Source organism: Callorhinus ursinus, unplaced genomic scaffold, assembly GCF_003265705.2.
Source record: "Callorhinus ursinus isolate GAN/ISIS: 27379988/994484 unplaced genomic scaffold, GSC_fseal_2.0 scaffold20, whole genome shotgun sequence".
Taxonomy (NCBI): domain Eukaryota; kingdom Metazoa; phylum Chordata; class Mammalia; order Carnivora; family Otariidae; genus Callorhinus; species Callorhinus ursinus.
The window spans coordinates 22,269,046-22,284,202 of record NW_027397082.1 but is presented as its reverse complement, the minus strand read 5'-3'; the positions used below and the strand labels follow the sequence as shown (position 1 = coordinate 22,284,202).

General features: G+C 50.7%; 1 protein-coding gene across 1 annotated transcript in view; it reads right to left on the bottom strand.

Moving 5' to 3' along the window:
• Window positions 1-7,797: 7,797 nt before the first annotated feature.
• The window catches only part of RRP12 (ribosomal RNA processing 12 homolog), a 30,080-nt gene continuing 22,720 nt past the window's right edge, over window positions 7,798-15,157 (bottom strand). The window contains exons 30-34 of the mRNA XM_025880434.2: window positions 12,470-12,519; window positions 10,883-10,955; window positions 9,043-9,110; window positions 8,673-8,755; window positions 7,798-8,321 (exon numbers count right to left, since the gene is read on the bottom strand). Of these exons, the coding sequence (XP_025736219.1) occupies window positions 8,219-8,321; window positions 8,673-8,755; window positions 9,043-9,110; window positions 10,883-10,955; window positions 12,470-12,519 (377 nt within the window). The 3' untranslated portion in view covers window positions 7,798-8,218. The remainder of the gene's footprint in view (window positions 8,322-8,672; window positions 8,756-9,042; window positions 9,111-10,882; window positions 10,956-12,469; window positions 12,520-15,157) is intronic.

Below are 15,157 nucleotides of genomic sequence, written 5' to 3'. Positions count from 1 at the left end.
TGCTTCTGCCCCTCCCACTGCTTGTGCTCTCTCTCTAAAATAAATGAAACTTTTTTTAAAAAAAAAATAAATGTTTCCTCCTACTTTTTAGCTGAACTTGAGAGCAGTTTGGGCTGAACTGCGGATTCCCAGAACTCCTCACCAATGACCTTCATGTTACCAAATCCAGCAAATCCTCATTTTACGTGACCTCTCAGCAGATCTGATGCAGCTGATAACCTCTTTGTCCTTGAAATGTTACCTTTACTTAGTTTCCAGAATACTATGTTCTCTTAACTTTTATTTTGTCTTGCTGGTTTGTTTTTTCTTAGCTCACTGGCTGTTCTTCCTTTCTATCTGCTTTTAATATTGGAGTATCCCAAGTTTAGACCTTAGAGAACATTCTCTTCTCTATCTGCACTCACCCACTTGTTGATATCCCAGTCTGTTTGCTTGAAACACACACACACGTACACACACAACTCTCAAGTGTATACAGCCATGCTGGAACCCTCCTGAGTTCCAGATTCCTATCTCTAGCTGCCCCATCTCCATTTGAACATCTAGCACCATCTCAAACCCAGTATGTCAAAAACTGAACTCCTGTCTTTCCTGCCCCCAAATGCTCCACCCGCAGTCTTTCCCGTCTCAGATGATGGCCTCTTCAGATCATGTGACCCCTACATTCACAATCTTCCAATGGTTCCTCTTTCCATTGGGAAGAAAAGTCAAAGTCCTCACAATGGCCTATAAGATACTATGCCATCTGGCCCCAGTTCACATCCTGATCTCATTTCCCTCTCACTCTCTCAGCTCCAGCTGTTTTTCTTTAAACACAAGTACGTGCCTACCTCAGGGCCTTTGCACTTGCTGTTTATTCCATTTTGAGGAGTTATTTAAAGGCTCAATTCCTCAAGTCTTTAGCCACCTTCTCTGATTGGCCAATTTAAAGTTGACACCACCCCTCCCTTCTATCCAGTATTCCTTATCCCCTTTACTGCTTTATAATTCTCTAGGATACTTACCACTATCTAACAGGCTAAAATTTCTTTTTTTTAAGATTTTTTAATTTATTTGAGAGAGCATGCGCATGAGCCAGGGGGAGGAGCAGAGAGAGAGGGAGAAGCAGACACCCCGCTGAACAGGGAGCCTGACCAGGACCCTAGGATCATGACCTGAGCCAAAGGCAAACGCTTAACCGACTGAACCACACAGGCGCCCCTAAAATTTCATATTTATTTTGTTTGATCTTCCCATGAAAGCTGGAGTTGTTTTATTCTCTGGTGTATCTGCAGTTCCTAGGACAGTGCCAGACATACAGTGAGCAACAACTAAAAAGGGCTTGAATGATTGAATGAGGTTCATTCAGCCTTTGTGGTCCAGTAAACAAGGGGCTCAGCTGCCCTCTCCCGAAGCTGAAGGTCCCTCCACTAAGAGCACTGAACTTCAGCTTGCACCTACAGCCACTTCCCGCCATTTCCACTGGGGGCACCCCCCCCCCCCCCCCGCCCCCCAGCCACATGCACCATCCCCTCTGGTCTGGATTCTGACAGCAGCTTCCTAACAGGCCGCCTTGTTTCCTCTTGCCCTGTTCCAATCTATGACTCACACAGCAGCCAGTGATCTTAAAAAAAAAAAAAAAAGCAAGTCAGATCAGGTCAGTGCCCTACATCACCACTACCACACATTTGAGTTAAGTTAATCCAAGACCCTGTGAAGCCCCAGCAGCAGCTTCTCCAGTCTGTGGCCATCCCACGCCTAACCCCCGGTCCCCTGGTCCAGCAACCCTGGCTTCTTTTCAGTTCTTTGAAGGGGCCAAACTCTTCTTGGCTCCAGGGCCTCTGCACATGCTATTCCTTTGTCTGGAGCTTGAGCCAAATGTGCGTGAGAGGAGCTTTAGCCCCACCAACCCCCATCCCTCACCACACACACACACACACACACACACTCTCTCTCTCTCTCTCTCTCTCTCTCTCTCTCTCTCTCTCTCTAAGTGAAACAGTGAGCCTGGTATGGAGCAGAGCTTCAAGACAGGTCCTGCTCAAGCCCACCTTCCAATCATATTGCTGCCCACAGGCCCCACGATCTGGAAATTTTGGAGCCTTGGTCATTGAGGCAAACGACTTAATCTAAAGCCTGCTCACCCTTCAGGTCTTACACAAACATCATTTACTCCAAGAGGCTCCTCCCACAGCCTCCTCATCCAAATCAGGTGCATTCAAGGCATCCGCATAGCACTATTCCAATCACGTGTTTTTATTCTTTCTTGACCTGTTCCTTCCTCATAAACTTCATGAAGGCAAAGATCCTGTCTATCTAGCTTACTACTGTATCTCCCGTCCCACAGAATGTTTTTTTGAAAAGAAGTCCTTTGCTCAGAATAAAGACACAATGCAAGTGTGTGTGTGTGTGTGTGTGTGATCCACAGTGACAGAGACAGGGAGGGAGGGAGAGGTGAGGAAGAGGAATGTGGTAGAAGAGAATGGCAGAAAGGAGAGACCTGCAGACCAACTCCATCACCCTCTGAAAGGGGAAGAGGAAGGAGAGGAAGGAATGCCCAGCAAGCAGCCCTCCCCCCCAGTTGTCAAGAATGTCAGTCCTGCCACAACTCCACCCTCCCCTTACCAAAGACAAAGAAACCTGTTCTGTAATTGGTTTTAAACCCAGAGTGGCAGGGCTTTGGGAGTAAAAAGCCTGCAAGGGGATGAAGGGAAAGGAGACAGACTCGGTGTCCCAACGGCAGGCGGGGTTGCAGGCGGGGTTAGGAAAGGCCCCGCTAAGCCTCCTTGCAACACCGCGTCCGCCCCGGGGCTAGGTTACGCAGGGTGCAGCAGTGTGGGCTTGAACTCTGGGGGCCTGGGCACCACCTTATGGCAACGACTTAGCTCTGCCTTTGGGCTCCCGGCTGTGAAGGATCATGAAAATGACAGCCATAATCAGAAGGCCACCATTGCGGGGATCCGGAGATGGTGGCTGCGGGCACGTCTGGTGGTAAACTGGGGCGCTCGGCGCCTGCGCAGCTTTGTGTCCCTGAGGGAAGTCCTGAGGGGCAGGATCCACGTGCCCCCTGTGACAGTCCTCGTGTGGGCAAGGAAGGATTTTCTTCAGAATCGATACTAGATGCCAGCCCTGCTAGCCAGTTATTTGTTCTGGAGATACACTCCACCTACTTGCAAAGAGCTGAACTCGCTGCAGGAATGCTTAAGGCAGGCGTTTTTAGGTAAGTGTTACCATACAAGGACCCAATCGACACGCGCAGCCGTGTAAAATCTTCTCAGGTAATGCTGCACCTCATCATTTTTATGAGCTTATTTACAACGGAGGGCTGGTCCCAAGTTATCAGCTGTGTATGTATTTCAGGCTCAAGTCCAAGATCTATGGCATAGCAACAGTTCTGGTTCAAAGCAAGGCTCTTCAAGAGCTTGTAAAACCAACAGAGGAGCCACAAGGATGTGCCGGCTATTCCTGGCACCATTCACAAATCCATCCACCCGTCATCAGTGCCTTGGGCCCTCTCTGAAATCCTGCCCCCAAATCCTATCAGCTCTGTAATTGCTACCTTTGGGTCTACAGGGTAACATCCCTGGAATCTGGAAATCAAGCTGCCCTCTAGAAGTTAAACCCTTCAAGTCCACACATGACAGATAGGATTAGTTATGTGCACAAGGCCCCAGAGGGAACAGGATGTCTCCCGGGTGAAAGCCCGAAGAGTTGGGCTTGGAAATTCAATCCAGGCCTGCCTGAAGGAAGCAGGAACCGATGAAAGCTCAGAAAAGCTCCCGAGGAGCAGGTAAGGGGCTCCGAAGGGTCTAGAAGACACGAGAGGAAGGATCTGGCACTAACCAGAATAGAGGGGGACCTGGTGGGCAGGTATATCCCACAGAGAGAACGCTGTCCCACCTCAGCGACATGACCAATGTATCCCGCACATGATTCCCTGTGCCCCGTTCCGTGCTCACTGAAGCCTCTGATTCTGACTTCCTGTGGGGGGCAGCAGGTGCTGAGCAGTCGCCATGACACCAGTCTCAGGCCCCCTGGTAGTTACGGTTCTCACTATAATGAATAAACCATCATTTTGACTAGGCTTCTTGAGAGTCTCTTTATTCCCCTCTGAACATGATCAACTCTAATTTGAGACTTGTAAAGCTGATATCCAGACCACAGCCCAGCCTGAGAGTGCCACCACACTCCCCACCCACATTTGTTTAAAGTATTTTTCTTTTAGAGAGAGAGCACATGCACAGGTGGGGGGTTGGGGGGGCAGAGGGAGAGAATCTTTTTTTTTTTAAGATTTTATTTATTTGACACAGAGAGAGAGAGAGAGAGAGACAGCGAGAGAGGGAACACAAGCAGGGGGAATGGGAGAGGGAGAGGCAGGCTTCCCGTGGAACAGGGAGCCCGATGTGGGGCTCGATCCCAGGACCCTGGGATCATGACCTGAGCCGAAGGCAGACGCTTAACGACTGAGCCACCCAGGCGCCCCGGGAGAGAGAGAATCTTAAGCAGGCTCCACGCCTTGGGACGGCGTGAGGCGCAATCTCACCAGGACTTGAGCTGAAATCCAGTCCGGTGCTTAACTGACAGAGTCGCCCAGGCGCCCTCCCCACCCCTACATTCTTAATCGGTATTTACCCATTATTTACCACAGCCTCAATATCCTGTTCGGGCACTTCCACGACCAATCAATGGGACTGGGAATGGGAGAACACCTTCCGCCACTGCAGCCCTGGACCAGGACAACTTGGCTAGCCTGACCGCGTGGTAAATGGTTCTAATGGCAGAAGCTACAGTAAGCATGATTTCAGGAAATGGCAAGCCAGCTTACAGCACCCAAATCAGGGTTATTTTCTGAAGTACATTCATCTATCTATTCATAATAATGTAGAGCAAAAATAGAACAAAGAACAGTCATCGTGTCACTTTCTAAATATTGCTTTGCACATGATCCTGCATCGAGTGAAGGCCTTACACTCCTGTGTATGTCAAGGAGCAACATACTTCTGGGCTCAAAGGTTCTTTGTAAATAAACTGACCTACATCCACTGGGAAGATGTTTGAACCAGGCCATTAAAAACAATGTTTATCAGGTGTTTATATTGGTAGAGTAAAAAGTTTGTGATAGTCAAGTGCAAGTTTAGAATATAAACTTGTATTTTATAACTCTATTTTTGTATCCAAAAAACCCCTCATGTATTAAAAAACAGGCACAAACTATACAGTTGATACAGCTGCCCCTTGAACAATATGGGGCTTCGGGGTACTAATCCCCATTCAGTCCAAAATCCACATACAATATTTGACTCCTTCAAAAGTTAACTATTAATAGCCTACCACTGACCAGAAGCCTTACTGATAACATAGCTGAATAATACATATTGGTGTATGTATTATATACTGTATACTTACAATAAAGCAAGCTAAGGAAAATGCTGCTAAGGACATCATAGGGAAGAGAAAACACACATATGGTAAGTACTGTGCTGTATTTATCCAAAACAGTTGGGGCGCCTGGGTGGCACAGTCAGTTAAGCATCCGACTCTTGGTTTCAGCTCAGTTCATGATCTCATGGGTTGTGAGATTGAGGTCTGCACTTGGCTGGGAGTCTGCTTGAGGATTCTCTGTCTCCCTCTGCCCTTCCCCCTACCCATGTTTTCTCTCTCTCTCTCTTTCAAATAAATAAATAAATATTTTTAAAAAATCCATGTGAAAGTGGACCTGTGCATTTCAAATCTGTGTTGCTCCAGGGTCACCTGTACTAAAATTCAGTCAGAATTTGGTGGAAGGCTTCTAACTCCTGCTTTTACTTTTCTGTTTTTTTCCAAATGTTCTGTGAATCTTTATTACTTTTATAGTGAAATAGAGAATACATTCTAATTTCCTAAGTTACCCTGTGACGAAACATAAGCAAGCACGAAGAAGAATGAAAACAAAGGCCACTTGAACATCGCAGGCAATTTTCTCACGCGTTGCCAACAGCACAGGGACGTGACAAAGCATGTGGACTGAGGCAAGTGTGCAAAGATGTCAGCGGACCTAAGGTGGCAGCCCGTGTCAGGAGTGAGCTTTGAGAGCCGTTGCCGCCAGGCCCGCGGCCACAGTCACGAGAAGCTGCATTTCCCAGAAAGGCGTGAGGTCGGTTTAACCAGACCCACCTGTGTCCACAGGCGTCAGGATGGGGGGGAACACGAATGGACCGCCTTTGTAAACCCCCGATGCCGCACGCCTCCGCGGCCAACACAAGGGCTGCTGTGTCGGTGCAGTCAGGCAGGCCACGCGTGTTCTGCATTCCATTTCTGAGAAGGAATAGAGGACGGACCCCAGAAAAGCCAGAAGTCGGACTAGGACTTCGCCAAAAGTATAAGAAAATTAAAGTAGTAGATCTGGATCTTGGTGGAGGCCCTCAGCTTTTCTAGTTGTCCGGAAACTGAATGAGCCTTGCGTTGATAAATATTCCCCATTCCCCTTCACCCCCACTGACGGAACAAAAGCAGCACTTTCACAACAAATGTTTCACGCACCTTAAGTTTCTGGGGCAGATTAATTCTTGCCTCTGCTTCAAGATAATTTACATTTGAAGTCTACTCCCACAAGAATATGGAATTCAGCACATCAGCAACACCAACCTTTCTAGTCGCCTGCTCCAGCCCCACGTTTGAAAGAAAACAGATCCTTGAAAAGCACGCTATAGTAAGCAAGTTGGTTTCAAACTTTTTGTTAAAGATCCCAACACTGGGCCCCCGGCTCCTCCCCATTCCTACTCTCAGGGAGCATCCTATTGCCTGTGGCTAATTTCCTGAGAAAGGAAAGAGAAAAGGGCTGGGATAGGCCTAGTTTGTCCTGAACTGTAACCAGTTAGACCACCTCTGCAAATCTCTTAACAGCCACTTCTTGTGACCACGCCCAGACTTCCTGTGAACAAGGCATGGAAAGAGCGCCCCCTCTGTGTGAAGTGTGGTTCCTCCCCACTCCTTAGCCCCCAAATCACTGGGAGGAAATGCCCTCATTTAGGGGTGGATGGATCAAATCAAGACTGGAACTCCCTTAGAGGATGAACAGAACTGTACACAGGGCCTCCTGGGAGCATTATCAGAGCCAAGGGCGTGAAATTAGAAAGGAAACTAGTGAATGTGTGTGTGTGTGTGGGGGGGTGTCTTATCTTAAAACGGGGAGAATTTGAGATGAGTAAAGATATGGATCAAATGCCAGGGGACAACTCCTCCTGTTGGGAATAGCTCCGGCTTCCTTGCTTCTTGATGCCTGTTGGGAAAGCACACACAGGGGTCCCCTGGCCGATAAAGTGACCTCAGGGGCAATGGGAGGTCAGCACTACTCCCTCGGCTCCAGACCAACGAAGCTGGACAGTGAGAATCATGCTGCTCTTTGCACAACTTGCCTACCTGCCCGAGAAAAACAGGACATGATGATCAGGCAGGCAGGTGATCCAGCTGCGCTAGGCACTCAGTAAACACCTCAGTGATTCAGCGAACAAAGCTGCTGGGAGAAAGCTGTGCGTGGGGTAGCCTGGGGCAGCCAACGCCATAGCTCTAAGCAACTCTCAGCCACTCTACAGACTGGCCCCAGAGCATTCGCTGCCCCTCCTGCACCTCCGAATGTTGCCTTCTGACGGGCTATAAAGTGAAGCCAGGGAGACCTCCTGACACAGGTGGGGGTCCCTGGGCAAGTTCTAAGGCTTGACCCAGGGCTGCCTGCAGCACCTTAGACCTGATGCCCGGACTGGCCAAGAAGCGGTCAAGTTACCATTGCCAATAGCTGGACACGGTTCTTGGCCCTGGAGGGGCAGGTGATAAAACACAGTGTTTCTAGGGATAATGCATGGTGGTGCATGTTTATTCTACATCTGGTCACAGCAAATCTTACACGCCCAGACCACAGCCAGGCTAAGTGTCACATAGCTACAGGCGGCTGGAAGAAATGGAAACTCTGCTCTGGGGCACATGGCCACTCTAGGCAGAAAGCGCAGCGGCCTCACTGGCCTACGTGGAGGCAGCGAGGCCACATTCCCATCTCTAGGCCCTAGGGACATCTCTGAAGGGTGATTCCAGTTTGGAGCTTCCAAAATCCTGGGTGCCTCTCTGGAAGCCAAGCCCTGTCCAACAAGTCATTCTGAGTCCAGGCTGTGCCAGAACCTTGAGCATCTGGAACTGATGTCAAAGCAGCTTGGGAGCTGCAGAGGGACCTTAGGCTGGATCACAGAGCAGCTCTGGGGGCCCCGGGGCTTCAGGGCCGACGATCCTTTCTGCGGAGTTTGTGTCCCACCTGGGATCCCCGCTGGGCAGCTCTCACCAGGCCTTTGAACTGTCCCTGCAGCTTCACCTTCTTCCTGCAGGGAAAGGAACAGAAAGGTCATGTCTCCCTGAAGACAAGCAGTCGCCCTCGCCATAATGTTGAAAGAGGGCTCCCCCAGCATTAGGAGGAATGGGGGGAAAGGGTGCTGCCTGGCAGTGGGCCGCACGTGATCTGGGTAGACCAGGCACCCCCCTGCTTGAAAGAGCAGTTCAAGTCAACAACACCTGTGTGTAGCAAGGACGTGAAGGTGCATGTTTAAAAGTAAAAATTAAAAAACCGGGAAATACTTGAGCCATTAAGTTGAGGCCCTCCCCTCTTCGGAGCACGGAGCTCCCCGGCCCCGCGCCCACCATCCCAGCCTGACCCTGAACCACCCAGCACGTACCTGCAGTTGAGCTTGGTTCTGTTGAGGGGGATGTAGGCATAGGGGTCGAGCCGACCTTTCTTCTTCACATCACCCTTTGCTTTCTGCTCCACCAGAGACACAGAATCAGCCAGGAGTGTAGGGCTGCCCCTCCTCCCTGCTCTTAACAGGGCCCATGTCTTCCCCTTCACTCATGCCTTGGTGGCACCAAGGGCTCCTGTAGCCCTGCAGTGCCACCCCACAAGGGCATGGATGTCAGATGCTCACAAGTCCTCAGTAGGCCCCTCGCTGTGGCCTGAGTCTGGCCCACAAGTGTGCCTCTCCAGAAGGGGGATGGGCACAGCTGCCCTTGTTCTTTCCCAGAAGTTCTGTCTCTACCCACAGCTCTTACCTTGGCCTTGTATTCAGCCCCAGGCGTAGCCTTCTTAGCCACAGGGCGGTGGATGCCAGAGCCTCCAGCTAGAGGGGGAACACAGAGGCCATGAATCAGGCAAAGCCAGGGCAGCTTCCTCCCAGGAGAAGGCAATGGGTACCTTCTCTCTGCAGAGCTGCCGGGGAGCAGACAAATCAAGGCTAACAACCAGCTCTGTTCCCTACCAAGCAAGGACAAAGACCTTCCTCGAGAAGGAACTGTCCAGTGGCTTGACGGTTTAGACCAGTGGGCTCCTCAGGCTGACCTGAAGCTGCAGAGGCCTACCAGTGACCTCTGAGAACATACACCTTCTCCACTAACATAAGCCACCCCACAGTCTCCAAAGCTAAATCTGCTCTGTTTGTTCTAGGAGAAAGAACAGAGGCTTGGAAGTCAGACAGACCCAGATTCAACTCCCTGTTGAACCAAGACTGGCTGTAACCTCAGCAAGTCTCTGAATTTCTGGAGCTTTTAACCGCGTCTGTAAAACGAGGTACTTTAGGCTTCAGCTCATTCGAGCTTCACACCAACACTAAGAGAGAAAGGCAGCTCTCGTCCCATTGTACAGACTTGAGAACTGCGGGTACAGAATCCCCGGTGCTTTCCAAGTCACTTGTCATTTCCAGTCTGGATTTTAACACACTCATGGGGGCGCCTGGGTGGCTCAGTCGTTAAGCGTCTGCCTTCGGCTCAGGTCATGATCCCAGGGTCCTGGGATCGAGTCCCGCATCGGGCTCCTTGCTCAGCGGGAAGCCTGCTTCTCCCTCTCCCACTCCCCCTGCTTGTGTTCCCTCTCTCGCTGTGTCTTTCTCTATAAAATAAATAAAATCTTAAAAAAAAAAAAAAGCAAGGACTCAGAGAAGGACAATAATCCCCAAAGTCTGCATGTTGATTACAGCTTGTATGCATCTTTAAAAAACCACACACACACTCATGGGTGGAATCCTACAACAATGACTCAGGAGGACTCTCTGAGATGATCTGGATGCACCCCACTTTTTCTTTCACAGGTGAGAAGCTAGAAGCTCAGAGAGGCAGCAGGACTGGGCCAAGTCAGCCTCACAACTGAGAGCAAGCAGTCCTGACCCTCCCCCACACCGTCGGGCTCCGCACCACACCCCCTCAGAGCAGAGGTGAGCTGGGTGGTGAGGCCACAGAGGGAGAAGCCATGAGGCTTTCTAGCTGGGTTAGGGTGCTGTAAGGCTCTGAGGACACGCCTGCTCCTGGGGTTGGGGACTTTCTACAGAAGCCCCTGTCCCTCCAGCTGCACAGCAGGGGCTCTGCTTTGGGACTCGAGGACAGGGGCTGCCCTCAGGGGAATGAGGCAGAGGTGAGTAAGAGATCTCCCTGGCCCTGGGCCGCCACGTTGGTATCTCTAGCAGCTGCTCTGGGGAAAGGAACAGCTTAGGGGACCAGAGACAAATGTGTAGGGGAACCCCCTGGGCAGGCCGAATATTGACCCTCCCAGCTGCCACCTTCCATACAGGCTAAGGTGGTCTCCCCAAACCCAGCCGGACTCAGGGCTGCACAAGAGAAGCAGACACCTCCCAGGAAAAGGGGTGCGCCGCAAGATTCATGGAAGGCCTAGGTGGGCGGGATAGAGATGGGGCTCAGGGGCTCCCCAGAAGGGCTGGGGGCTCCGTGCATAGATCTCCTGGCCCCCAGGCCCCGACACTCTCAGCCCCTAGCTCAGTCTTGGGTGACATATCAGCCCATCTCTGTCAGTGCGGACTGACTGCAATGGGGCCATGCAAACTCCCCCGTCTAACGCAGGGGGTAGGGAACACAGCGTCCCAAGAGAGAAGGGTGGAGGCCTCACCTTGGTACCGAGGGGGCATCTCCAGCTCCTCATCATCAGCCTCCTTCTGATGCTTGAGCTTCTGGTGTTTCTTCTATAAAGTGGTGAGTAAAGTTCATTAATAAGGGAATATGATCATCCTCATTAATGTTCACAGTAAAAGCAAGCAACCTGTGTTAGCTTAACCTTAGTTAAAGGTTCTTTGCCAAGCACTCCACCCTCCACTTACAGATGAGAACACCAAGGCTCAAAGGGGGTAAGAACTGTCTCAGATCACACAGCTGGACAGCACAGAAGCAAGGTTCCAGCCCGGGCCCTGCATGCAATCTCATCTGGCTGCTTCACACAGAACTCCTGTTCCAGGGCTCCAAGTGCCTGTCTGGGTATCTCGACCTAGGCTCACGCTCCTATTCAGAGGGGGCCTCCTGCATCAGGGGTCTCTCAGACCCTCAGGTACCCTTGGACCCTGTAATTCTCTGATCTTTCATGTCTGCTTTTCACCCAGGTCTCCAAATGGAATTCTGCATGGGTGCAATGCTCTGATAACAAGGTAGCTCCTTGGGCCCTGGTGGGAAGATGAACATTTGGCCAGGGACAGGGTATCTGTGAATATGTTATTAACGAAAGCAGTAATCTGAGGAAAAGACCATCAGATACTATACTCATGCGCTTGACATGTCCAATCTCCTCAAACCAGCCAATAATTCTACAAAATTTACAGGTGAGGAACTGAGTTTGAAAGGTCAGGCTGAAGCCAGAATGGGACCCCAGGACTGCATCTTCACTACTAATACTGTATCCCCTGCCTATTTCCCTGTCCCAAGGGGGACACCTAGGAAGGCTGGAAGGACCGGCCACAGTCTGAGAGGACAGAGAGGGAAGACACTGCTCCAAAATGCCCCCAGAAGTGCTGTTTGCTGGGCTTGGGAAGGACAGTGAGGGGTTGGGCCCACATCACCCTCGTTGGTTCAGGTGGAGCAGGTGAGAGGCTGCACTCCATCCTGGGAGGTAGCCAAGGGGGTTAAATTCTTGGGCTCAGGAGACTGGAAGGCCAGGGTTCAAATCCCCGTTCTGCATCTAACAACCCTTGTGACCTTGGGCAGGCTACTTACTTTCTGTAAGCCGCCTCTGGAAATGGGGATAAGAGTCTCCGTCACCTGTGAGGATTAGGTGAGGTGACGCATGGGGCCCTTTGCACTTCTCAATGGTGGCTGCCCCTGCCCTGTGCAGGAACCTGCCCCTTGGAACACACTGGCCAGTTGCTGACTTTGCAGGTCACACAGCCTGTGTCCTCGGTGGAGCGATAAAGGGCTTTGCCTTTCTTCCTTCAGCTGGACAGCTCAGCCCACACAGAAGCATCGGGTGCTTCAGAGCCCCCCCAGGCCCCACAGAGCAGTCACCCATTACACTACGTCCTGTAACACACACCACACCCTCTGGACTGCCCCCCTCCACACCACTGCAAGGCTCTCCCGTGCACCCGGGAAGCAGGGCAGGTGGGTATGTGCGTGGCGAGGGGGAGGGGAGAGTTACGGAAAGATGGCCGAGACGCTGTCAGCCCAAGGCTTTGCCCTGAGGGCACAGCCCCCCATCAAAGGAAGTACTCACACTCCTGACACCCATGTCTTCCATCAGGTCAGCCATCTCTTCATCCTCCCCTGGAACCAAAAGGAAAAAAGGCCTGTGAGCAGGCAGGGAGCACCTCTGTTTGCCCAAAGCCCACACACATTTCACCCTTCCTCCTCCTGGCTCTTCAGGCCGACAGAGCTGGCAACTCCAGTCCCAGAAAACCTGTGTCCTTCTGGGGGAGGCAAGACCCCTGAACACCGACCGCCCCTTTATCTTTCCCATCCTAGGCCCCAGGGATGATGGCCCCTTTAAGGAAGTGGTGATCCCACTTCCGAGATAAACACAGCTTGTTTTGAGACCCTAAGCAAGCCCTGGGTTTCCTGGGGAGTCAGGCACGCCCCAGCCCCACAGATGTTTTCTGCTTTACCGGGAGGACAGCTTCGTTCTCCTACTTGAGAATCCCTTTCTTTTTTTGCCCTCTATGTGCTGAGCACTGTGACGGAATGAGCCAAAGAAGTATGAACCAAGGAAATACACAGACAACCCAAGTAAAAATAGATAAAATGGACTATTGCAAAACTTTAGAACTTCCGTGTGTCAGGGGACACAGCAGACTAAAAAAGCACTCTACAATGAATGAAAGAATGTGTTTTCAAATCACACAGGTGATATAGGGTTAATATGCAGACTATGTGAAGGCCTCCCACAACTCCACAACACAAAACAAACATCTCAATTAAAACGAGCCAAGGGGGTGCCTGGGTGGCTCAGTTGGTTAAGCGACTGCCTTTGGCTCAGGTCATGATCCTGGAGTCCCGGGATCGAGTCCCACATCAGGCTCCTTGCTCAGTGGGGAGTCTGCTTCTCCCTCTGACCCTACCCCCTCTTGTACTTTCTCTCTCACTCTCTCTCTCAAATAAATAATAAAAAAAATAAAATCTTTTAAAAAAAAAAGTATGAACCAAGGAAATACACAGACAACCCAAGTAAAAACAGATAAATTGGACTATCGCAAAACTTTAGAACTTCCGTGTGTCAGGGGACACAGCAGACTAAAAAAGCACTCTACAGAATGAATGAAAGAATGTGTTTTCAAATCACACAGGTGATATAGGGTTAATATGCAGACTATGTGAAGGCCTCCCACAACTCAACAACACAAAACAAACATCTCAATTAAAATGAGCCAAGGGGGCGCCTGGGTGGCTCAGTTGGTGAAGCGACTGCCTTCGGCTCAGGTCATGATCCTGGAGTCCCGGGATCGAGTCCCACATCGGGCTCCCTGCTCGGCGGGGAGTCTGCTTCTCCCTCTGACCCTCTTCCCTCTTGTGCTCTCTGTCTCTCATTCTCTCTCAAATAAATAAACAAAATCTTAAAAAAAAAAAAAAAAAAAAGAGCCAAGGGTTTGTGTAGACAAAGGGAACTCTGCCACACGCTACAGCACGGATGAACCCTGCAGACACCACGCTGAGAGAAATACGCCGGTCACACACAGAAAGAGAGTGCATCATTCCACTTACATGAGGCACCTAGATTTGGACCCAGATTCAAATGATTAGAGAGAGATTCCGGAATGGTGACTGTCAGGGGCTGGGGTGGGGACCAGGAGGAGTTGTTTAACAGGCAGGGAGTGTCAGTTTTGTAGCTGAGAAGGGTTGTGGAGATTGGTTGTAAGACAATGGGAACATACTGAGCACCAGTCCACCGCATGCTCAAAAATGGTTTCACGTGGTAAGTTTTATATTACGTGTACTTTCCCACAATTTTCTAAGAAAGTTATCAGTTTAAAAGTATGAAATTGCTGGCTGGTGGCGGGGGGGACACACTCAAGCGAAGTCAATCAATAAGCAAATAATGTCACAAGACAACCTGGGATGACGTGCCCCATGCTCGGCGGTACCCAGGCTTTCCAGAAGTGCAGGGGGACGAGGCCAGAAGGCTGGGGCCACATACAGGCCACATAAAAGCACTGAGGCTGGATCTTAAAGAGCAGGGAGGCAGAAGGAGAAGCGAGGGGTGTTCTCAGCACCAAAGACGTCTGGGAAAGAAGGGAGCAAGGAGACTGGACCGTAGAGTGCAGTGAGAGGGGATGGTGGCGGGACCGGATGCAGAACCAGTTTGGTCACCCTTCCACCAAACACAGACATGGCTGCTCTGGCTATCCACATCATCTACAAACATCTGAAGTAGGTATTGGCATGAGGCCCATTTTGGAGTGAGGAAATTAAGGCACAGAGAGGTTAGTGATTGTCCCTGGTCACACATCAGGTAAGCCGGGTGCAGGGGCCGCCGTGAGAACGCTAGTTAGGAGTCTGCAGTGAGTCAAGGGCTCAGGGATCATGGCAGTGGGAACCAAAAAAAAAAGGAAGGCAGATAGGGCGCCTGGGTGGCTCAGTTGGTTAAGCGACTGCCTTCGGCTCAGGTCATGATCCTGGAGTCCCGGGATCAAGTCCCACATCGGGCTCCCTGCTCAGCGGGGAGTCTGCTTCTCCCTCTGACCCTCTTCCCTCTCGTGCTCTCTATCTCTCATTCTCTCTCTCTCAAATAAATAAAATCTTAAAAAAAAAAAAGTTAAAAAAAAAAAAAAAAAAAAAGGAAGGCAGATAAATGTTAGAAGACAAGCTTTCTGATTCAACGGATGACACGGGGGAGGGGGAACAGGAAAAGACTCCACAGGACTGAGACTTCCCGCCAGGGTGGCTCCTGGACAACAGGGGACCATGCAGT